Source organism: Streptopelia decaocto, assembly GCF_964273445.1.
Source record: "Streptopelia decaocto genome assembly, chromosome: 6".
In the NCBI taxonomy this organism is placed as follows: domain Eukaryota; kingdom Metazoa; phylum Chordata; class Aves; order Columbiformes; family Columbidae; genus Streptopelia; species Streptopelia decaocto.
The window spans coordinates 51,495,194-51,518,537 of NC_138660.1; the positions used below are offsets into that span (position 1 = coordinate 51,495,194).

Here is a 23,344-nt window from a genome sequence, read left to right on the forward strand (position 1 = left end):
TGGCCACTTCCTGACCCACAGACAGCTTCAGCCCCAGCTCCCACCCTGCATCCCCCACAAACAAATCACACCCAATAGGTCTGCCTCCTGAAGGGTTCTTGAACCTTAGCACTACACAGACAGAACCCTGCCCCCCCCAAAAGCCCTCCCCATGCAGGTCTGCACAGCCCTGGACATCACCCTTGGGTGCACATCCAGCCAACCTCCAGGGAAGGACCCCCCATGCACCGCGGGCTGCACAGGGAGCTGGTGAGAGAGCCCCTTTGGCAACCCATGGGATGATGCTGGGCATGGGGCAGGCAATGTACACAGTGCCATGTCCTACCTCTTCCAAGTAACGGTGGCCTCCACGTGGTTGATGGTGATGGTGATGGAGGCTGGCTGGCCCTCCACCACATACACCATGTCTGGCTTGTCCAGGATGACCGGAGCCTCTTCCAGGTAGGGACCTGCCACACAGATCGTCACCACCACCTCTGGACCCCAAGTTGCCCAGCTCTGGCCAGCTCACCACTCCACCAGAGACAGAGACCCTCACCACCCCAGCCACTGTCCCCTCCCCACTGCCCTTCTCACCCCGATCCAGGAGCTGCACGGGCCCCACAGGTGGGGAGGGCTTGCTGTTGGTCTTGGGGGTGGCAGTGATGACACGGAAGAGGTACTGGGCACCCTTGGTCAGCCCATGCACTGTGTAGGTGGTGTCCCGCACACCAGCCACCAGCACCAGCCACTGCATCGTGCCCAGCACTTGCATTTGCACCACGTAGGTCACCGAGTTGGGGTCTGCAGCAGGAGAGAGTCAGTGCAGAGTCCCCAGCATCAGGCAGGCCTGTGCACCCCACCACAGTGTTGCCCACCCCTGCCCATCCTCAACCCCTTCACCTATGGCAGTGTCCAGCCACTTGGGCTTGTTCCAGGTCAGTGTGATGGCTCTGCCGGTCACCGAGGCCACGGTGGGGGGTCCATCCGGGGGGGTTGGCACCACATCTGTGTGGGGAGGCCGGAAGTGGTGTGAGCATGGCCACTGCCACAGCTCCTCAGGGCATCTGCCTGACACCCCAGGAGATGTGGGCTGGAGGGGACAGATGGGGCCAGTGACCCTCACCAGTGGCGGCAAGGGCTAAGCCTGGCAGCCCCTGTGGTGCTGATGTTTCCAGCAAGTCCTGTGTGGGACCTGGGGGTCCAGGGATGAGTCCAGACCCCACAAGGTGAGGACTGCACACGTGACCCTGCTTTTAGGTTGGGCTAAAGGCTTCCTGAGCTCCCCTCCAATCTGAACTCCTGCCATCCTGTCACCCTAGGACTTTGCTATGGGACCACCAACCCCCAGCCCCGGGACACAGCCCAGCAGGTCAGCAGTGGGTGGCTGCACATTCCTAGTGGTGCCCGCTGCCCCTTACCAGTGACATAGAGGTGCGCGTAGCACGTGGCCTTCCCCACTTTGTTGGCGATGACACTTTTATAGACACCGGCATGTGTGTGGCTGACAGCTGTGAACACGAGGCGATGGATATCCTTATCTGGAGGGAAACAAAGGAACATGGGTAAGACCCCACCAGCCAAGCGGCACAGAGGTTCCCTCCCTGCCTCGTGGGGCATGAAGGTCTGGGGGGGTCATGCCTCCTCCCGGGCTGCTGCGGACAGGGCAGAAGGACCCCAAGAAGGTGTGGAGGGTGATGGGGAGCCCTACACTGCATCATCTTGCGGTCTTCAGTGCTGTCAATGCGGGAGCCATTGTGGAACCAGGTGATGGAGGGGTAGGGCATCCCAGCCACCTGGCATTCCAACACAGCCTCCTTCGACTCCACCACATCCAGGTTTTGCAGTGGCTTCAGGAAATCGGGCATGGTGAAGCACTCTGCTTCTGTCTCCACCTGCTCTGGTTCCTCTGGGATGGATGGCATCTTCTCCAGCTTGGAGCTGCAAGAGCCCACACATGCTCACAGAAGGAGCATGATGCCCCCACCCTGAGCCCTAGGCTTTGTACAAGCCCGTTGTTTCCCAGAGCCCAGGGGGTAGCAAGCAGGCAGGATGCAGCTCCTGGATACCACCAGCTCTTACATCTGGGAGGCAGCAGATGGCCGCGGCTCCTCCACGTAGAGCTCTGCAGAGCACTCCACATGGCCATGTGCATTTCTGGCGGTCACCGTGTACCGCCCCTCATCCTCGCTGCCCACGTGCACGATGACCAGCGAGTGCAGGCCCCCATCCTGCTGAATCCGCACATTCTCCCCTTCCTGCACTGGCTGGCCTGCACAGAGACACACAACAGCATCAGCACCAGCACCACTCCCAGCCCCAGCTGTGCACAAGCCCTTGGGTGCAGCCCCCACGGAGATGCAGAGAAGTCTCCCTGCAGGGCCCTGCACAGGCCCTCTGGGTTTGTGAGTTACCAAAATGGGTCCAGATGACCGTTGGCGGGGGAGTCCCACTGATCATGCAGTCAAAACGTGCTGTCCGCCCTTCCACCACATCCACTTCCTCCAGCTTGCGGGTAAAGAGCGGCTGCACAGAGGGCTGCACTGTCAGCCGGGCACTGCAGGTCAGCTCATCTGCAAGGAGAGCAATGGGCTGGCGTGAGCCCCACAGGGCACATGTGTGTGCAGGGCAGGAGACAGCCTGCAACCTCCCAGCTGCAGCCCCTGCAGCCAATGTAGTTGTAGCTGAGCCCGGGTGTGCTGGGCGCCAGGCTCTGTCCCTGCATGGAGCAGGGTGGGTGCACATTTGTGTGCAAGGCCCCCATGCCCAGGGCTGAGGCTCTGCTGGCAGTCAGGTGCCTTTTTCCTCCCCTCAGCAATACAGACGCCAGCAGCCAGGTGAGGCAGGATGCCCTGTCCTCCCCATAAAGCATGGGGGTCACACCTGGCCTAACCCCTTAGGGATAGGGTGGTGATGCTGAAGCATGCAGCACCAGCACACAGCACCCAGGGCAGTATAGGGCTGGGCACAGCTGGAATGCTCTGAGTGAGAGCGGTTTCCAGCAGGGACCGCTTTGCAATGATGGGGTTGTCATCCACTCTGACACCACAGTGAGGCACAGCCTCACCTCCTTCCACCCAAAACTGCTGCTGCCCTCAAATCCCTGCAGGCGTACAACCTCCTCTGGGGAGGGATGCACAGGCACCAGCCACAGCAGGCTGGGAATGGCACTGTGCCCTGCACCCACCGCAGCCTGGGTTACCACTGAGGGGCTGCCTGGGCAGGTTGGGGAATGGGGAAAGGACCCTTGTTCCTACCCTGCTGTGGGGGACGGAGGCTGTGTGCAGCATGCACAGGCACAGGGGGGTGTCGGAGCCACCAGACAGAGCCTGGGTCTTGCTGCTCTTCCTCAGCTGCCACCAGTGACGGCTTGCTGGGAGGGGCTGGGCAGCCGTGACCCCCTGCCCCTCTGCCATCTCCCAGAACAGGAGAGACAGTTTGGTACCAGAGTTGAACAGCTAGAGGCTCTGCAGCCAGGGCACGAGGCAGCTGCATCTGGCCAGTACAGCCATAGTACAAATGCATCTCCCCATTTTTCTGGGAGCTGCATGCATGCTTGCAGAGTAGCTGAGTGGGGCAAGATGGGGGCTGCAAGGCTCACGAGCTGGACCCCAAGGACTGGTGCACACCAGGTTTCCCAGCCGAGGAAAGCTCCCCAGCTCCTGGGGCAGCAATCACGCCCTGGCCCCCACCTCCTGCACTGACAACAACATCCCAGGGGGACCAGAGCCCCAAACATGGGGACAGGGGAGGCTTTCCACCCCCAGCACCACCCCAGGACCAAGCTCTGAGTGAGACCCTCCCCAGGGAGCTGTTCAACCACCGCTTACCTTTGGCAGTGCTGAGCTTGCAGGTGTAGATCCCGCTGTCATCCTCATGCACGGAGGTGAGCAGCAGCTTGCACTTGCGCCCGTCAAAATGCATCTTGCATTTGAGCAGGGCGGGCTGGAGCAGCCGGCCCCGGGACAGCCAATCCACGTCCATGTCTGGCGGGCCAGCCACCAGACACTCAAAGAGTGCCAGCTCCCCCGCCCCGACCACCACATCCTGCAGGGGAACCACGATGGCCAGGGACTGGCACTCGGGGCGAGCTGCCCAGGAAGCGCGGAGAGAGAGAAAGAAAGAGAGACGCGTCTCAGCAACTGAAAAGCAAATCATGAGAGGTGGTGGGGATGGAGGGGAACATGCGGGACAAGGGGTGCGTGCAGGGTAGGGGGTGCATGCGCAGACGAGGCCTGGCGTGAGGGGCAGGGGGTGCAGCAGGGAAGGGCGGGGTGGGGGACGAGATATGGAAAGCAGAGCTGAGCCAGGGAGGGGGCTGGAGGTGAGGGGAGGTGTCCGTGCCAGGAACACACCACACAGCGCTTTACCAAACAGATTTTATTAGAACTACAAAAAAAAAAAGGGTCACGGCCTCGCAGCCCACCCCCACACCGAGCCCCCTCCCCGGAGAGAAGAGACCCAGAGCTCGGGGGCTCCCGGTGGACCCTGAGCCCTGGGGAAGCAAGGGATGCCTCACAGTGGCCAGGCAAGTGCCTGGGCAAAAGGGGCTGATGCTCTCCCTCCCCTCTGCGGCTGGGACAGGGTGCTGCCCTGCAGGGGTCCCCAGTGTCTCCTGTCCCCCGCACTCCAAGGTGACTGTTGCAGAGCTGTCACCACACTGCAGCCCCTTCCCTACAGCCTTGGCTGGCATGGTGGCAACAGTGGGCTCAGCTCCCTGCTCCCCTCCTCTGGGCAGCAAGGAGAGGGGCAGCAGGACACGCAGACAGGGACAAATGGACAGTGCAAGAGACAAGACAGCATTGTACAGCTGCCCTGGCCCAGGTGACAGGGTGCCTGGCGCTCCTCCACCGCTCCCCCCACCCGCCTTGGTTCTGCCTCCCCCAGCCATCCGGCGAGGCCCTGCCCGCAGTCGAGGGCCCGCGCGTCCCCACGGCGCATCCAGGACGAGGCGGTGGATGGAGCAGAAGGTAATAACACAAGGTGAGGTCCACTGCCTAAGAGGTGTCCAACTAAGAGCCCCATGGCCGCAGCTCTGAGAGATGCACCCCCTTATCGTACTCCCCCTGCGTACAGACAAAAACCGCAGTCAGCAAGCGGAAGGGTTAGTGCAGCAGCAGTGGGGCCAGCACACACGCAGGCACACGCCAGCGCCGGCACGAGGGGTGCGAGTGTGTGCCAAGGCACAGAGCCACCCACTGAGCCCCCAAAGAAGGGCTGGGGCTTGGGCTGTTGCCCCCGCAGCCCAGCTACTGCCGGCATTTGGGCATGGGGCTGGCTCCCGCTCCCACCCCTGTGCCGCCGTGCTTTGCCAGAGGCTGGGAGCAGGGACCCAGCAGGGTACAAGCAGTGCAGCCAAGGCCAAGGTGGGATGGGCGCAGCCCAGGGGGCTCAGGCAGCCATCAGCAGGGAGGGCTGGGGGCAGCAGGGCACACACAGCAAAGGGCAAGAGGAGGGAGGCAGCATCACTCATCCCTGCAGGCTCCTGCCCTGACATGGAGGGACACCAGGCAGAGCCCAGCCCTCAGTCCTGAGCTCCCCCCACCCCACTTGCACATATATACTGGGGTCCCAGGAGGACCACAGCAGGGCTGGGGTGGGATGGAAAAGGGGGCTGGACAGCCCAGTACTGTGCATAGGGGCTATCACTGGAAACAGGCAAAGGGGGTCCTCTCCAAGCTGCCCTGTGCCTGGCACACAGCGTGCAGTCAGCCTGGGGCAGGGAGGGAGAGAGCTATCAGCACATCAGAGTGGGGAGAGATGTCCCCTGCAGGGCCACCAAGGGCAAAAGCCCTCCCTGTGCAACCACAGGCAGCACCCAACCCCAGCAGTAGGTGTGTGGCAGGACAGGGGGTGAAGCTGGGCTGCAGAGAGCAGCGGGCTCTGGGTCAGGCTGGCCAGCACCCTGACACAGCTGGGCAGTGGGACGCAGGGCTGTGGGGCCACACACCTGGACAGGACAGCAGGGCAGCCTGCCTTCTGCTGCAGGGCCAGCCCCTGTGGACAGCCCCAGGCACACAGCTCCACTTCCCCGCTCCTGGCTCGCACCTACTGTGCTGCGGCAGGGAAGGGCGGGCTGCCTCGTTCCCTTCTCCTGCAGCACCGCCGAGGAGGGGTCTGCAGAGGCCCCTTCCCCAAACAGCTCATGCAGGGCACTGGAGACAGCTGGCCCCCCAGAGTCAGGGGGAACACGCTTGGGGAGCTTTACCTCTGACCTCCAGCTTGGCCTCGCACTGCTTGGTGCCATACTCATTGACAGCCTTGCAGGTGTAGAAGCCAGTGTCAGTGCGCTCTGCTGCCAGGATGTGCAGCGTGTAGAGTCCCCGTGCCCCCTCCGCCTCCTCTGTGTGGTGCCGGCGGCCGTACTTCACTGGTTGCCTGTTTCTCAGCCTGTTCAGGACACAGGTAGAGTGGCACAGTCACACCTAGCCCTGCATGCCCAGCCTGGCTGCCCCCAAAGACCCCCACTCCTCCACCCCTAACCCTACTCAAAGACTAGAGCTCTGAGCTGACCACCCACAAATGGGGAGGTCACTGTGCCTGTCCCCTCCTTCCCTGCCCAGCTGTGACCCAGCAAGCGCCAGGACTCACCAGTAAATGATGGGCTTGGGCTCCCCACGGACGCGGACGCTCATGCTGACATCCTGCCCCTCCAGCACGGACTGGTCCGACAGGGACACCTAGGGAAGCAAAAGTCAGAGACCAATGAGCACCCATCTGCACTGAGGGCCATATGTCTCCACCACTGCATCTGGGGCCTTGTGTTCCCCACCACAACGGCAGCCCTGGAGCACTACAGTTGCTGGGGCTGCTGGGAGAGTTGGTGTGGTGTAGGATGCCCAGGTGCTGGGAGCACGCCAGATCAGGAGGCAGGAAGGCCTGACCCTCATGGCACTGAGGACCACAGGGCCGCAGTAACATGGCACTGCTCCCCTTCTGCCAGGTCCCATGGGGGTTGTCGGCTTACCTCAAAGGTGGGTGCAGCCTTGAAGGTGCTCTCTGGGGAGCCGTGGGCAGCCCCATGCTCGGCTCTAGGCTGTAGCTTCATGGCTGGTCGGTGCTGGGGGGTGCTGGACTCAGGGAACTCTTCCAAGGGGCTCAGGTACTCCTCGTCTGAAGTGATGGGGCTGGCCTGGCCGAGGGGGCTTGCCAAGTTCCCATGCCGCTCCACGGCGGGGGCTAGAACAGGAGAGGCGAGATAAGGAACTGGCAGCAGCCAGAGCTGGGCAGGCAGGTCAGGACACCTCTCCCCCCGACCATGCACCCCAGGGGTGCTCAAGGACACCCATCCCACAGCACATCCCAGCTCAGCGGCAGCCAGCAGTGAAGGGGTGTGGGGCCGCGAAGGGGGAGAGGTTGAGAAGCACTCCACGGGCCGATAAGGGGACGCGATATCCCGCAAGGCGACAGCAGGGCTCAAGTGGCTCTTACGCAGCAGCCCACGCTCCCATCCTTAAGCCGCCCAGATTCCCGGGATGGCTGCCCCTGCCCCGAGCCGGCGAGGGCTGAAGGTGACATTGGCAGCTGCGCTCCCCCAGCAGCCCGGCCGGCCGCCTGCCCACTCCCCGGGGGACCCGACTCGCCTGCGTGGGGAACCCATCCGGGACCGGCATGCGTGCGGGGCCCGGGGCTGGCAGTGCAGGGTGAGGAACAGCAAGCGGCGTGGGGTGCTGGAAGAGCCCGGCAGCCGCGCCGTGGGTGCTGGCCCCCCTCCAGCCCGGCTGCCGGAGCGTCCTCACCCCCCCTCCGCTTACCGAGAGGAGACGGGCGGGCTGCCCGGTGCACGGCGAGCGCTGTGCCCCCCCGCGCCCCCGCGATGTCCGTGGGCAGCCCCGGGGCGGAGATCTGGGCGAAACGCGAACACCGGCTCCCTCCCGCCTGCCCTCTCGCACCCCCTCGCCGCCCCCCACACTCACCTGGGGGCGCGGCCCCGGCAGCTCCCGCCCCGAGCCGGGCCGCACCGCCGAGCCGTCGCTGCCGGGGCCGGTGCGGCGGTGCCGGACTCGCCTCCAGCCCGCAGCGCCGCCGGCCCGTTGCGCCCTCCCCGCCCCGGCCCCGCCCGGCCCCCGGGGCTGGGCCAGCAGCGCAGGGGAGGGCCCGCCGCGGGGCCAGGGGCTGCTGGGCCCCTTCCCGGCCCCCGCCGCTGTGCCCCCAGCTGGCCCTGCCCGGACACTGCTGTCCCTGGGTGTGCAGCCCCGCTGCACCACGGAGTGGATGGTATTTTTGGCGCTTCCAGCCCCCAGGGCAGGTCCGAGCCTCTATGCGCTCCCAGGGACGCTCTCGGGATGGGGAGCGTCTTGGGGCTGAGGTGGGCTGGGTACCCCGCAGCTGGCTGGGTGGGGTGTGGGCTGGCTGTACCCATAGCTAATGGCTTGTGGGGCACTGGTGTTCCCATGGCTAGCAGGGGTATCCCCGCAGCTTGCAGGCTGGAGGGCGGACAGGGGGATCCCCATGGCTACCGGGGCGCAGGGCAGTGTGGGGGAGGCCGGACACCGGGCTGCTTGCTGGGCGCCGGAGGATGCACACAGCCTGACCCCGCTCTCCCTCACGGCAGGAACCCTCCGTGCGTGCCGGGAGCACGTCAGCTGCTTTGGTTCAGACAGAGCCTTGTAGGGTAACGAAGCCGGTTTCTTCCCAGTGACAGCAGCAGCCGAGCTGGCAGCCGGCCCGCCGCCGCGCCGGCCCTCCTCCTCCCGCCGCCTCCCGCCGCCCGCCTCCCGCCGGCACTCACCGGGCCGCACGCTGAGGATGGCACTGCAGCAGGTCGCCCCCACCTCGTTGGCCGCGGTGACAGTGTAGAGGCCGGCGTCGGCCACCCGGGCGCTCCTGACCAGCAGGGTGTGACGCTCGCCCTCCGCCTTGATGGGCCGCGTCGTGCTGCTCCGCAGCGGGACCCCGTCCTTCCTCCAGGACACTGCCGGCGGAGGCGAGGGTCACTGGTGGGTAGGAGAACCCAAGCTCCCCCGGGACTCTGTGCAGGGTCGCGGTGAGGCCGGGCGCTCCCCTGCCTGGCCTGGGGACCCCTTTGCCATGGGAAGCAGCCCCGGGTTCCCACGGCCCCTGACAGGGAGCGCGGTGCTGGTCCTGCTCTGATTCCCGGCATCCTTCTGCCCTCCAGTGGAGGCTGGAGGAGGGAATCAAAGCCGCTTCGCTTCTGCCGAGCTCTGTCGGCGGTACCGGCTCTGGCAGCCCAGCTGCCCCTGCCCATGGCCTGCCTACATGCCCGGGGCCCGGCAGCCCTGAGCCGGGCAGGGGGGCTCTGTCCTGGGAATCTATCCGGACTGTCCCCACAGCATCCCAGAGCATCGCCTGTCTCTGCCTGTGAGGTGCTCTGCAGCCCTTTTCCAGCTCTCCCAAACAGCCCAGCCCAGTGTGTGGGGTGGCAGACACACCCTGCCTGCTCCCTGCCCTGGCAGGCGGTGCCCAAACCCTTCACTCCTGCCTAGGGGAGGCAATCCAAAGGAAGTACCCCCAGGGGTGGACACATCACTTCCCTGAGACACCCAGTTCGATGCTGTGTGCCCCTCTCTGCACATCTCAGGTGGCACCAAGGGATGGTTCAGAGCGTGGGATGCTGACATGCGGAGAGCCCCTCGGCCATGCTCGCACCCCCGACCTCCTCAGCCCCACAGTTGCTCACCATCTGGCTGAGGGTTGGCCGTGACAATGCACTTGAGCAGCACCTCTGCCCCCACAGCCACCGCCATGTCCTGGATGGGGATCTCAAAGATGGGGGCTTCTAGGGGATCTTCACCCGCTGAGACGTAGGAGTCATCGGAAGACTCTGGACAGGGAGAGATGCGCCCCCCTGGCTGTTAGTGGGGCGGAGCGAGTGGGTCCTGTGCCGCACCAGGCTGCATGCAGGCACAACCCTCTGCCCATCCCTGCCACCACCCTCGCTGGGGCATTAGCAGGTCTCCAGGCCATGCAGTGGAGCAAAAGGCCATATCAAGGGCCACTGTGGCACAGTGCCTGCAGTGGGACAAGGCAGGGGACCACAGGGGAGAGAGAGTACAACCCGCTGTACGCTCCAGGACAGCTTAAGGGATGAGGCATCACAAGGATGTGGGAGGAGGCAGGTCGTACAGTTCACTGCAGTCCCCACTCCAAACTTCCCCCAGCCCCCCACAGGGTGCTTGCTGCTCTGCCCCGACACATCAGCATCAGCCTCCCAGCTCCCCCCCCTGCCATGGCCCCAGCACAAGGGCAACAGTCCTGGGGCTGTGCCAGGAGCCTCAGACACGTGGGCCTGGCACTGCTTCAGCCAGACCAGAGCCTGGAAGGAGCTCCTGGCCTGGGTGCAGTCTGGTCTTGCCCCTGCATGCTGGGATGGGCAGGGCACCCCTCCCCTGGACAAGCCACCGCAGCATCCCCTGGGGACGCTTGGGCTGCACACCCTGCCTGGAGCATGGAGCACAGTCCAGCCGGGACAAGCTACAATGGGTGCCCTGTGCCCCAGGGGTGGGACCAGCCCAGGGCTGCGTGCCAGAGGTCAGCACCCTGCATCCTTCCCATGCCAGGCAGGAGGGACAGAGACATCAGCAAGTGTCATCCCCCATCCTGCTCAGGGCCACCTGAGCCAGCTCTGTGCCTGCAGGACAGAAAGTCATGCCCCTACCTAGCTCCGGAGAGGTGGGTCTGGCTCGGCGTCCCTTTGCCTTGCTCCGTGTGCTCCTGCCTTCTTGAGCCGTCCGGCCACTCTCTTTCTTCTCTGACACTTTCATCTGCCTTCTCTCCACCTCCCTGCCCATGCTGTGCTGTCCTGCCCAGCTCCTCTCCAGACGAGCTTCCTGCTCCAAGCCTGGTTTTGCCCAGGGTAGGAACCGCACCTCCGTGGGTGCCTCTGGCCGCCGGTACAGCCCATGGGGCACGGCCAGCCGGGAGGCCAGGGCTTCACTCACTGCCCCAGGGACACGGGCTCCACTAGCGGGGCCTCCGTCCGGGCATGGGCTGCCTTCGGTGGGACCCGCCTGCAAAAGGGTCGCCCGTCCCTGTGGGGTGGCTTGCGATAACAGCAACTGCTCCTTCTTCTTCACTTCCCCAGTGCCTCCTTGCTGAGGACCCTTCCTGGTGCCTGCATCCTCCCCCGTGGCAGGCTGAGTGGCCGCTGTGCCACCCCGCACCGGGGCTTTCCTCCCATGCTGCCCTCCCGGCTCCGGTTCCCCATCAGGCCCCACCAGCGCCACACTGGAAAGTGCCAGGTGCTGGATGACATCCATGCTCTCCACTGGTGAAGTCTTCGGTGGCAGCACCTTGCGCCCCCCGGCACCCTGTGAGGAGGGGGTGCGTGGGGGGCGGGGGGCTGCAGGCTCGCTGGCCACGGGAGGTGAGGGTGCTGGGGGCAGCCCGGGTTTGCACAGCTCCTGGGAGCGCCGCAGCTGCTGCTTGGAGACTGTCCGCTTGATGCGGGTCAACTCCTCCGCAAACTTGTGCTCAATGGCGTAGACACGGCCGGCGAACTTGCCCCGCTCGTCAAAGGAGGCAGCCTTCTGCCGGAAGGCCAAACGTCGACACGCTGCTGTGCTGCCCGGCTCCCAGCGGTCGCCTTCCCGCACATCTTCCCGCGAGCCGCCTGGTGTGCTGGCACGGCGCAAGCCGGAGCTAGGCTGGTCAAAGGACCGTGTCTTGCGCAAAGGCAGGCAGGGGTGTGCAGTGAAGGGGCTGTCCGCCTGCTCCAGGCTCCTCCGACGCTCCTCAAAGAACTGCAGCCTCTCGAAGATCTTGGAGCCGGCACGCACCAGCTTGGGGGATGCCCGGACAGAGATGCGGCCAGACGCATCGCTCATGGGTGTCTGGGGACGGGAATCTTGTGTGCTGCCCTGAGAGTACCCCGAGGACTTGGGCCTCTTGATCTTCTCCTCGTACTCCTCAGGGACAGTGTCCTGGTATTCAGCTGGCACCGAGGACTTCTTGCGGGGGGTCACGGGCGTGAAGGAGGGGACACCAGGGCCACGGGCAGCAGGCTGGGACGTGGCACCCATGGTCGGCGGTAGGCACAAGCCGGTGCGGGGAGATGGCGAGCGGAGGATGGGGGGCTTGGCAGTCAGTGGCAGGGCAGCAGGAGACCTTGGGGGTTCGGCACCAGGCTTTGGAGAGGCAGGGCCACTGTTAGGATCACCTCTCCTGTAGCCCCCCTGGGGGATACTGCTGCAAGGGGAGAGACAGAGGAGAGTGGTTCAGAGCCCATCCTTGCCTCCTGGCTTCATCCCTGCTCCCAGCCCACACCACGGTGCCCAGTGGGGCACAGTGTGGGGCATGGATGGCCATAGCAGCCCTGGGACCAGGGAGCCTCAAGGGGCCCTGGAGACTGAATCCAGACACCCCAAGACCATTGGGATCTGGCTGGCTTGGCTGAGAGTCTTGGGCTGCTGTGACACAGCAGTGTCCTCTTGCCCAGGGCTACTGACATGGGACAGAGGGGTGGTGCTGGGATACCCAGTGAGTCTCCTCTCCAGGGCTGCCATGCAGGCTGGAGTGTGCCCCAGTTTGCCAGGGTGTCCTGGTGTGTCAGGGCAGCATGGCATAAGGCAGCTCCTCTGCAAGGCAGAGGGGGTCCCCAAGCCTACAAGTCTCCCCCAACACATGCTGCTGCAGGCATGTCTCCCCACCCCGGTGCCCCTGAGGGGGCTCAGCATTCATGGTGCAGAAATCATAAGGTGGAGATGAGATTCTGGTGGAAAAAACAGCCCCAAACAAAAAAAAAAGGGCAGGATGGAGGTCGAAGGAGCAGGCCTGTGGGATGGTGACTGAAGGCAGAGGGGAGGGACAGGGGTCTGAGCACATCAGCACGTCCTGGGGAGACAGCATGTCCCTGGCCCCTGCTGCCACCCCTTTGCAGTGGAGACTGCAGGTGGCAGAGCCTTGCCCATGAGTGTCCCAGGCTGCCACACACCCCCAGGTCCCCACACCCTGGGCTGCACAGAGCCTCCATGGCTGGGTAGAACAGGGGGACACCCACAGCACAGCCTGCAGGTGGGATGCTGCAGATTGCACAGCAACACAGAGGTTACCCTAAGTGCCAACCTGGCCACAGCAGAAAGTGACCCCATTCCACATCCCCCCTCCTCACCCAAGAGTCTATACCCCCCTGACCAAGTTTTCTCCCACCTTCTCACCAAGAAGAGGCTGCTTACTGCTCAGAGCCCCTGCACCTCATCTGGGCATGGTGAAGGCAAAGAAAGCCCAAGCGGAGGGGAGGAGATGGCTGCGGGGGTTGGAAAGAGATGGCCCCAGTGCGATGTCCCCTCCGCATGCTTTCCCCAGCTACTTACACATGGAGTGAGAGCGCCCGTCCTCGGTACAGGCTGAAGGCGCTGCCGTAGGGGTCGCTGGCCACCGAAAGGCTATCCTCTGACCCCCAGCTCGTGCCCACCAGATTAGCCCGTGATGCCCGCACCAGCGGCTCCACGCCCAGGTGACGGACCTCGGTGCCACGCGGGGCCGGCGCATTTGCTTGCCTTGGGGTTCCCTGCGGCTGCTGCCAGGCAGCGGGGCGGAGGTAGGGTCCCCGTGCAGAGAGGCTGGCATCCGTTTCCTTCTCCACCACTGTCTGCTGGCTGCCCGACCAGCTGGAGCGCTCCTCTGCCTGTGACAGGGCCAGCACCGAGGTCGGCGTCGTGTTCATGGAGGCGTCCACAAGGGTGTCGGACCCACCTGCAAGGAGAGGGGTGAGCTGACACAGAGTGTCCCAGGGTGTCTGGGGCAGCAACCCACTGCCCCAAGCCCTCTCCACTTTGCAGGGGTGGATCACAGCCCTCCCCCGACATGGAGACCCCAAAGCTGGCCCAGCAGAGCCCTTGTGGGGTGCCAGGGCCAGCACCAGGTGCTGGGGCTTGGTGCCAGTGGGGTGCCCCCTGCTCACCTGTGGGGGTGCTGAAGGCCGTCTCATCCTGGAACTCACTGCGCTGCGTCACCTGGGGATCGCTGGGCTCATCCTCACCCGTCTCCGAGTCTGAGGAGGGGTGGGGAGAGAGGAGGGGGTGAGGGAACATGGGGACAGCAGGCAAGGATGGCGCTGCTCCTTGCAGACCCACTGGCTCCAGGGAGAACTGTGCCCAGGCAGCCCTGGGATGAGGCAGCACTGGGCAGGGAGCATGACTGTGACCTGCAAGGACAAGCTGCCAGCAGGGAGAGGCAGGACCAGGGCTGGGAAAGTCCAGAAGGGCAAGGGCAGGAAGGGGAGGGCAGGCAAAGAGGGCAGGAGCAGAGTTAGGTGATGGGAGGAAGGGAGATGAATGTCAGCAGTGGGAATGCATCTGATGGAGGCAGCGTGTGGATGGGGAGGCAGGGCTGGGGGACAGTGGCAGCAATGGGGCAGGGCAGCAGCAATGGGGCACAGGGCCTGCTCTGGGGACAGGGCTGGCATTGGGCAGGAGTCTTCCTACCGTAGCTTTGTTTCCTGCAGGAGCGGAAAACTTCGCTTCCATAGGGGCAGCAAGAGAGAGAGAGACATCAACACCTGGTTATCGGCCCGGCCTGCAGAGATGCAGGGGGCAGCGAGGAGAGACCTTGTCCCCAGCATCTCCCCATGCTGCCATGGGGCAGGGACCTGTTGGGGCAGTGCCTGGGTGGGCCACACCAGCTCGGAGTGCCTGGCACCTTGTGCTGGGCTTTGGATCCAGGCATGGGGCCAGGACTGGGCATTTGCCTGTCTCAGGACCCCACAAGGAGCACCCCATGCCCTGCCCAGCCCCATGGCAGGGGCCAGGTGCCCACAGGGTGTGGAAACAAGTCTGGTTCCCCAGACTTCCCCACTACACTTCGTCTTTCTACCCATGTTCACCACATAGCGCTCCAGTGCTGCACATAGACCCTCCTCGCACACAGACCGTCCCACCAGCACATTGCAGGACACCATCCCATCCCCTTGCCATGGACCCATCCTACCTGGCAAGACAGCCATCTCCTGTCCCTGGAGCTGCTGGCGTCACACATCCCTGTTCTCCACAGGGCACCGCAGCCTGGGGCTGGACCCCTCCAACCAGTGCCCCAGATGGGCACTCCTGAGGGTGCTGGGGCATGCGGACACATGTGTCCATGCACAAGCACCCTCCCTCTAGCACGTACATGTGCATCCCCTGCCCCACTGGTGGCAACTGCTGCTACAAAACACAGCCCTGGTTGATAAAGCAGGGATGCTCAGGGTAAGACATCAGTGAAAGCCTCCCCACAAACAGGATGTGGCCAGGCCTAATCAGCATCGCCCTAATGACCTGTCCCAGGAAAGCCAACCAAAGCAGCCAGGGAGAGCCAGCCTTTCCGCCTTGGCACTGCCTGAGCCCTCACCAGCTGCCACAACAGAACCCTATGGCAAGGGACATGTCCCCTGCCCCACTAGCGCTCCCCTCCACTGCATGCCTCAGTGCAGTGGGTGGCCACACTGCTCCCCCCCAGCCCACGCCACCCCTCTGCAGCCCGGCACACTGCCAGCTGCCCCGTGCACTGCCACCACACCAGGCTGCCCAGCCTGGCCACAACAGCCTGGCAGCCTCTGAGGAACTGCAGCTACAGGGCCAGGAGCAGCCTGGCCTTGCAGGGGACACCAGAAGCCACCAGCTGACTGGGACCCTGTTTCGGGGCTGGCGAGCTGCAGCCCAGTCTCTGCTTGCCATCCCCCAAGGCAAGGTAGTGGGGCCAGACCCCATCCCGGTGCGCTTGGGGTGGTGGGGGCAGCCGGGTCCTGGTAACTCAACGCACCATGCGTGAAGCGCCCAAAGCGCCGCGAGTGACCAGTCTTCTGCAAAGGAAAAAAGAAAAGAGCATTACCCATGGCACAGCACCATGCACCTGCTCACACATTCACACGCGCGCTGCTAGCACCACACACCCACACGCACACACCCCAGCATGGCACATGCAGCACCACACACACCCCCAGTTGCTCACACACATGCACTGGCGCAACACACGCAATGCCACTGACACTATCCTGCTGGCAGGGCACAGCCAGCACCACTCACACACCTGCCCCTGGCTGCACACCCACAGAGTACCCACAGGCACACACCCACAGAGAACCCACAGGCACACACTCCCAGGCACGCACCCCCGTGCACGCAGCCATGGATGAGTGTAGGTGGACACGTGTGGCGCATGCCCAGCCCTGCACACATTCACATGCACCTGTGTGTGCATACGTGTGTGTACACACACACACAGAGCCCTTGGTGATGGCACCACGCACCCATTCCTTCACCACTGCCCATGCCCAACAGGGAAGACACTATGCACCCAGCCGTGTGCCACTGCCCATGCCCAGGGGGTGCCAGCCCTGGGCAGTGCGACTGGCCCAGCACCACTGCCTGCAGCCAGCACCATCTGCAGCAAGGTCTTTGCCTGGGCAGGTGGCCAAATGCTCTGCAGCCCCTTCGAAGCCACCACGCGTGCCAGCAAAGTGTCTTCCAGGCACTGGCCCAGACACCGCCATGGGCACCAGCCCAGCAGAGGGACAGCATCCCCCATCCCCGGCAGAGGCTGTGCCAGCTGTGAGAGAGGCTGGCTGGCACAGGCAGCATCGGACCAGCCTGTCTGCGTGGGGCAGGAGGCCGGGGGGCTGCTCTCCCTCACGCCATCTGGGCAGGCAGGCAGGACCAGAGCGCGGGGCAGAGGTGCTGGGAGCTCTTTGCCAGCTTGGCTGCCGTCTGTGCTGCAGCCCAGGGCCGGGCACCTGCTGGCCGAGAGAGGGACCAGCCGAGAGTGAGCTGGCTGCCAGGCCCAGCATGCAACTACACTGTCTCCCAGGGAAGCAGAGGGATGGGGTGATGTCCAAAGCAGGGAGGAGCGGGGATGCAGTGTGCAGACAGGCAGGGTTGGGCTGCCAGGTCTGAGCATCCTTCCCAGCTAGTCTGGGTGATGGGTTCTCCCCAGGACACTGACACACCATGCTGTCTCCCCAGCACGGAGCCTAGGGCTGCACACCTAGCTTGCTTGAAGCCCTTTGCTCTGGTCAGCCTCTCCTGCCTCCCCACAGCTCCCAGGCAGGGTCTTGGACAGCCAGCCCCTAGAGACAAACAGCCCCTGGTGACAGCCAACCCCCGGGGACAGCCAGGCGAGTATGGTCAGTCGTTCATTGCCCTCAGAAGGGCAGCAGGCTCATTTTGCATTCCCCAAAGCTGTTGCCAGTGCAGCAGCAGCCTCTGCTCATGGGCAGCACTTGTGGGCTCCCACCAGCCCCCTGCCTGCGTGTGGTGCTGGGCAGAGGGCAGTGGCTGCGTGAGACACATTTGTATTCAGGTTGAGCCAGGCTTCACCTCCCTTCCTTGGCTGACTGTGCTGGTTCTGGCTGGCAGCCCGTCTTCCAGGCCAGGGAAAGAGAGATGAGTGATTAACTGCACCATCGGCGGATAATTCCCCCATTAAAAAATGAAAATGCGATTGAGTGCCATTATCGGGTGCTCTTGTGGCTTCCCCAGGGACTAGCGCCATCAGCTCCCCATCAAAGATGGTGACTGCACCCAGCAGGCCTGGGCTGGGCTCCATCACCCACTGTGGGGTGGCTGAGCCCCTTCCCTCTGCCCCACAACAGGTCCCTATGAGATCAGGGCATCCTGCAGCCGGACCCTTAAGGCACAGCACCCACCCATAGCTTGGCAGGGGGTGAGTGCTGGATGGTGCAGGGTCACCTCCAAACCAGGAGGTGGAATGGGGGCAGGAGCAGCTCGGGGCTCTCTATGTGGCTGGAGTCCGGGTGAAGGGGCCAGCTGGACAGTGGGGGATGTGCTCCCTGCCTGGGATTTCATTAGCACCCCAGGAAAAGGGGTGGCAGAGTCCCAGGAGACTGCTCAGTGCATACTTAGCCCCAGGTGGGGCAAAGGGCTGGCTGGGATCAGCAACTGGCTTCAGCCCTGCCTTATGGGTCAGCTGGATGAGACCTGGTGCTGCCTCCCTCCCCCATGCCAGGCACATATTCCCCTGTCCAGGCTGGGCTACTGCCCTGGCATGGGTCATCCCTAGTCATGGCCATGGGGCCAAGGGGAGTCAGGGCCAAGAAGGTGCTCCTGGGGCCGTGGCACACAGCCCTTGCAGCCTGCCGCTGCCTGGCATGTGGGGTCCAGCACCAGATAGCACTGGTGCCACTGGTGCAGGACAGGCAGAGAGGGAGCAGGGATGGGGTGAAGTGGGGTGGCAGTGGGTGGCTTGCCTGGCGCAGAGAGACAGCCACTGTGGGTGTCCCAGTGCCCCTCACGCTCAGCCAGCCGAGCAGGACCCTGCCTCACCACGCAGGCAAGTCCCTGGGCTTGCTGCCCCCAAGGGCAGATGGGGCAGCCAGGCAGTGCCACCCACCCTGCCCCAGAGGGACCCCTCATGCCTCGCTCCCAGCACCCCTGGGGACCTGTGTCCCCTGCTGCACCCCATGCCCCTGGGAAGGGGCTGAGGGTGACAGCCCCTCCCCAGCCCCTGCTGGGCCACCAGGCAGGGTGACAGTGGGGAAGCCACGCACCCTGCACCGGGTGGAGCAGCGAGGTGGGCCTGCAAACCCCAGGGGAGCTGGGGGTAGAGGGTTTCCTGGAAGGATGTCCCCCATCCTCCGCCCCCCACCGAGGCCAAGTGACGTCCTTGTTCCTTGCTCGGCGGCAGAGCGTGCAGCGGGGCCCGCGCAGGAGCCTTGCCGGTGCCAGGCATGCTCCTGACGCGGAGGGGATGACGCATGCAAAGCCTCGTCTCCAGCTCTGTGACCACCGGCAGCGGGGCTGGGGGGAGCCATCAAGCAGCCTCCATTTGCCGCCCCGGTTCCAGAGGGCGGAGAGGAGAGAAGGTGGCATGGGGGGAAGCCCTCGGCGGGGGTCCCAACCTGGCTGCTGGCACAGGCGGTGCTGAGCACCTGTCCTCTGCCCTCCTGCCCAGGCTGGTGAGGACAGGCAGGCAGCAGGCGGCTCTGCAAGCGGGGCTGGAGCCAGCGATGGGCGAAGCCCTGGGGAGCCCCGGGTGGCAGAGGCAGGGCCGGAGGGACACCCCCATCCCCGTCCACACCTCCATCACCATCCGCATAACCATCCCGACGCGCTCCCCCTCCCCGGCACTGCCCCCTCCTCCCGCCCCCCGCCGACGCGGCAGCCCGGAGCCCTCACCTGGAAACGCTTCTTCACCCAGATCTTCTTCATGCTTCTGCAGAGCCCCGCTGGCCCGGCCACACCGGCTCAGGCCCGGCAGGACGCCAGCCCGCTCCCGGCGGGGTCCCCGCTGTCAGCACGCCGCGGGGACAAGCGATGCTCCGAGCATCCTCCACCGCCGGCAGCCGGGGACGGCGGAGGGAGAGGAAGGGGCTCGCCAGGTTGGGCTCTCGGGAGGGCTGGAGCTGTGAGCATGAAGCATCACTGGAGTGCTCCTCCCTCCATCCTTCCCCCGCCTGCCTTCGCCTCCGCCTCTCCGCCAGCCCTGGCACACAGTGACAGCGGCGGGGGACAGGCAGGGCACAGGTGGCGGGGGACGAGGATAGGCGCGGGGCGGGCACGGCTGGGGCGGAGACACGACCTGACCCCCGCTGGCTTTGGCTCCACGGCACCCAGGGGTCTGAGCCCCTGCCCAGCGATGTGGCTGTACCACTGTCCCTTGCCATCGGTCCATCCTGCCCCACCACCCAGGGCAGGAACTGCTTTTCTCTCCCGTGCTCAGCACCGGGGGCACAGCCCACCACCGCAGCTCACACACACACCCCTGCGAGGGTACAAGTATAACAACACACCACACCAGCGCTGCACACAACTGCCCTCCAAGTGCTGCCCCCAAAGTGCCCCCATATAGGGCAGCTCTGCTGTCACAGCGCAGCAGTGCAGCCACAGCATGCCACAGCACTGTCCCACCAAAATCCAAGCTCACCAGCACCCCTTCAGCCTTCACTCAGCCCACGTATCCTCTAGCCATCAGTGATGCACACAGACACCCCTCAACAAGACAAGGGCGGGGGTCCCAGCACTGCTGACCCGCCTGCACATGGAGGAGAGCTCATATGGGCACAGTCCTTCACAGCAGCCTGCTGGCCTGGCACTGCCCGTGCCACGGCATGAGCCACCCCTTCAAACTGCACAGCTTCCCCGTGTGAACCGCACAGCTTCCAGCCCCAATGCCTAAGGCAGAGCTTGCACCCTGCCCTTTGCGTGCCTCAGGACCCACAAGGGATAGCTGGACTGGTTTCCCTGCTCAGCCCTGGGCTAACACTGCTGCTTCATGGCTGTTGGGAATATAAGCTTGACCCAGTGAGGTGAGTCACTGTCCCTGTCCATGCTGTATGACACACACGAGACTTCCTCTCGTCCTGGGGTGAAGATGCATGGCACAGTTCAGGGCAGAACTGGGTGCCCAGGAACTGAGCTGCAATGGGGCTCCTGGGCTGTGGGCAGAAACTGTGGCTGTGGGTCTCTGGTAAGGCTGGTCAGGGCCATTAAGACCTCTTGGTGCTCCTGGGGTGCTAACACAAGCTGTGTATGTCTTCCCTGGCCGAGTGTCCCCGGCCCTGCCAGCCTCTCCCTGTTCTCTGGATCACACTGCAAATAAGCTGGAGGGGCAGTCTCAGCCCCACAAGTCCCAGCTCATCTAGCCATTGAGCCTCACAGCACCCATCAGCCCCCTTTCCAGGCTCCTGGAGATACTGCCAAGGAACCAGCCCCACCACCTGCCTGCACTGCCCCTTCCAACTGCAGAACATCCATTGGGACACAGCTGGAGGCCTCCACACCCAGCACTTGTCCCCATGGCACTCACCTGTCCCCTGGGGAGCTGGCTGCCCCATGCAGGGCTGCACACAGGCACCACACTCCCCATGATGTCTGACAGCTCCAGCAGCTTTTCTCTGCTTCCCTTCCCAGCCCGTGACTCCCAACATGAGGCTTTTCATGGCTCCATAATAACTTGCAAATTATCCAGTACAAAAGGAGCTGTTTATAAAACATTTCTGACAGTCCTACAATTCAAATGATGCTGCGGAGTTTCCGTGGAGACCCTGCATGTCAAATCCCAGGAATGCTAGAGCTGGCACAGAGGGAATCTCCCCTGGCAGAGGCATTCGACCATCCCTCAGCAAAGGCGCCAGGAGTGGTCCAGAGATGCTGCACCCCCGAGGGGCAGCTGGGTCACCTCCAAGGGGCTGCACCTGTGCGAGGCCTGAAAGTCTTTTCCAGAGGCAGCAGCACCCACAAATCCTGCTGGGGCAGAGCTGGTGTCCCTGCAGAAGGTGTGGAGTGGGAGATGACGACAGCCTGCACCCGGGGCAGTCCCTGTGCCCAGCCCCAGCTCTGGGGCAGCCCTGGCACAGCCCTGCTCCTCTGCAGGATAGGGACACAGGGCAGGGGACAGGGGCCAGCATGGCCATGGCATGGACAAGTGACAGAGCCAGAGCAGGTGGCCCCATCACCACCCAGGTCCAGCTTTTCCTGCCAAACACACATCAGCCCCAAGGCAAGCAAACACCAAACACTTCCTCAACATGCAGCGTTAATTGCACTGCTGAGAGCACTGCAGCTCCCCACGCCCTGCTGGACCTTCCCAGCAGCTCTGCACGGATTCTGCCCCTGCAGCACAGCACCAACAGCTGCCCAGCCCCAGTCCACAGCTGTCTCCATGCTTCAATAACTGATGGTGGTGGGTGCATGCAGCCATTTCAGGTAGGGGGAGGGCTGGGCATGAATCTTTCTTGTTTTTGCACCTCCCAGAGCTGCTGGGGACAATCTGCGGAAGGTGGGGTTGTGCTGTGAGCCTGGGGAGGTGAGGACCATCCCCAGGGGTAAATAAATGCTGTAGGGTGGTCCTCATCACAGGGAAGGGCAGCACAGCAGCAGCTTTCTGGCCATGGAGAAGAGCGATGCTCTGCTGTGACCCCTCTCCTGAGAGCTAGAGACACCCCAGTTGCTGTTCGCAGCATAGCCTCCCCTTGCCACCACTCGAAGGATGCCCAAGCACACAGTCCCTGCTTCAGGCAGAGGACATGGGGACACAAGACAGCAACATGACCTTGGCATGGAGTGGGACAGCAGGAGGCATTTTGTCCCTGTCCTGCCAGACCCGCTCCTGGCATCCCCCCTGCCTGAGGCGCTGAGTGCAGAGAGCAGGGGGGAAGCAGCAGGAGTGCAGACAGCACTAGTCCCTTCCCAGGGCCACCATGCCAGGGCACAAGCCAGCAACCTGGCATCAGAGTCATGAGGGGAGCAGGGAGCACTGGGTAGCCCTGGGAGGAGGAAGAAGCTGTCGCCCCATCACACAGCCTTGAGCGGCGGTGCTATATTTACCCGCCCACGGGCCTGGGTCTCAGCCTCTCGCCTGTAACACAAGCCTTGCAGCCTGCCAGAATCTGAGGGGATGGCACATTCCTCAGCAAAAATAACCCCCCGGCAGCGGGCAAGAGGGCAGGGGTGGAGGTGACTGACTGGACAGCTGCACCCACTGCTCTGCTCGCCGGGGAGCAGCCCCTCCACTCCGCAGTGCCCCAGGCCAGGGAATTGGCACACGTGGCTGCCATGCCAGCCCCCTGCCCAGGTGGCTGGGGGCAGAGCTGGGAGCCCAGGTCTTCAACAGTTGTCCATGGGCTGTCCCCGGTGTCACCCACAGGGCCAAGGAGCAGGCACAGCCCCAGGCACGAGGCTGTGCTTGGGGACTGCACAGCCAGCCCACCCGTCAGCCCTGCCAGGATCCTGAGAGCCAGGTCCAGCCTCGCCCCCCCTGCACTGCGTAGATCCAGAGATCTGTCCCTGCATCGGCTGAGACCAGCACCACCTCTGCTCTGCACAGGCAGCCCCTGCACTGGCGCAGCCGGGCACGGTGCCTACTCCACAGTGGGGCACGGCAGCCTGCGCTGGAGCCTTGCTGCATCCTGGGCTCCTCCGAGATGCTGCTGTGGCCTGGAGCTGGGGGGACAATCAGAGGAAACTGAGACATCCTCAGAGAGTCCCATGGGAGGAAGGACATGGTAAAAGGAGGTTTTAGATCCCATTTGGACCCTGAGCATGGCTGGCAGGGGCTCTGGAGGGAAGGGGCAGTTTACATTAAACATGGGCACAGTACTGCAAAGTAAGGGACTAAAATTAGGCACTGAGATAGATGGCCAGAGGTGCTGAGCCACCAGGGACACTGTCAGTGCAGCCATCCCCACCAGTATGCCATTGTCACTGTTGTGCACCACCAGCCGCAAAAGCATGCCCATGCTGCCCCTCTGTAACTCTGAGCTGGAAAGGGCCATGCAGGGCCACCATGCATAGACAGCTCCTGCCCTGTTCCCTGCCCCCAAATACAGGCTGGTGCAAGCTGTTCCCTGCGTAGAGGAAAGGTTCCAAGGAGGTTTGATTGCTGAGTGCAGGTGGAGGCAAGAGGAGCAAGACCCTGTGCTTTGAGCCCAAGATGGACACATCCAACCTTGAAATAAGAGGCAGTGCAGGCGGGG

At 64.0% G+C, this 23,344-nt stretch overlaps 1 protein-coding gene across 4 annotated transcripts in view; it reads right to left on the reverse strand.

Annotated features, from left to right (window-relative positions):
- Window positions 1-23,344, reverse strand: part of SPEG (striated muscle enriched protein kinase) — a 38,613-nt gene that overhangs the window by 11,401 nt on the left and 3,868 nt on the right. Inside the window, exons 1-18 of one of the 4 annotated variants that reach the window (XM_082056276.1) lie at window positions 19,047-20,493; window positions 15,676-15,715; window positions 13,841-13,930; window positions 13,437-13,632; window positions 10,598-12,126; window positions 9,620-9,763; window positions 8,711-8,893; window positions 6,947-7,158; window positions 6,571-6,659; window positions 6,188-6,369; window positions 3,810-4,070; window positions 2,394-2,552; window positions 2,062-2,251; window positions 1,691-1,920; window positions 1,401-1,520; window positions 883-987; window positions 577-783; window positions 326-449 (exon numbers count right to left, since the gene is read on the reverse strand). In XM_082056276.1, coding sequence (XP_081912402.1) covers window positions 326-449; window positions 577-783; window positions 883-987; window positions 1,401-1,520; window positions 1,691-1,920; window positions 2,062-2,251; window positions 2,394-2,552; window positions 3,810-4,070; window positions 6,188-6,369; window positions 6,571-6,659; window positions 6,947-7,158; window positions 8,711-8,893; window positions 9,620-9,763; window positions 10,598-12,126; window positions 13,437-13,632; window positions 13,841-13,930; window positions 15,676-15,715; window positions 19,047-19,079 — 4,094 coding nt within the window. In that variant the 5' untranslated portion in view covers window positions 19,080-20,493. Of the gene's footprint in view, window positions 1-325; window positions 450-576; window positions 784-882; window positions 988-1,400; window positions 1,521-1,690; window positions 1,921-2,061; window positions 2,252-2,393; window positions 2,553-3,809; window positions 4,071-6,187; window positions 6,370-6,570; window positions 6,660-6,946; window positions 7,159-8,710; window positions 8,894-9,619; window positions 9,764-10,597; window positions 12,127-13,436; window positions 13,633-13,840; window positions 13,931-14,865; window positions 14,897-15,675; window positions 15,716-19,046; window positions 20,494-23,344 lie in introns of those variants that run through there. The other 3 variants (XM_082056277.1, XM_082056274.1, XM_082056275.1) reach the window with 3 other exon arrangements.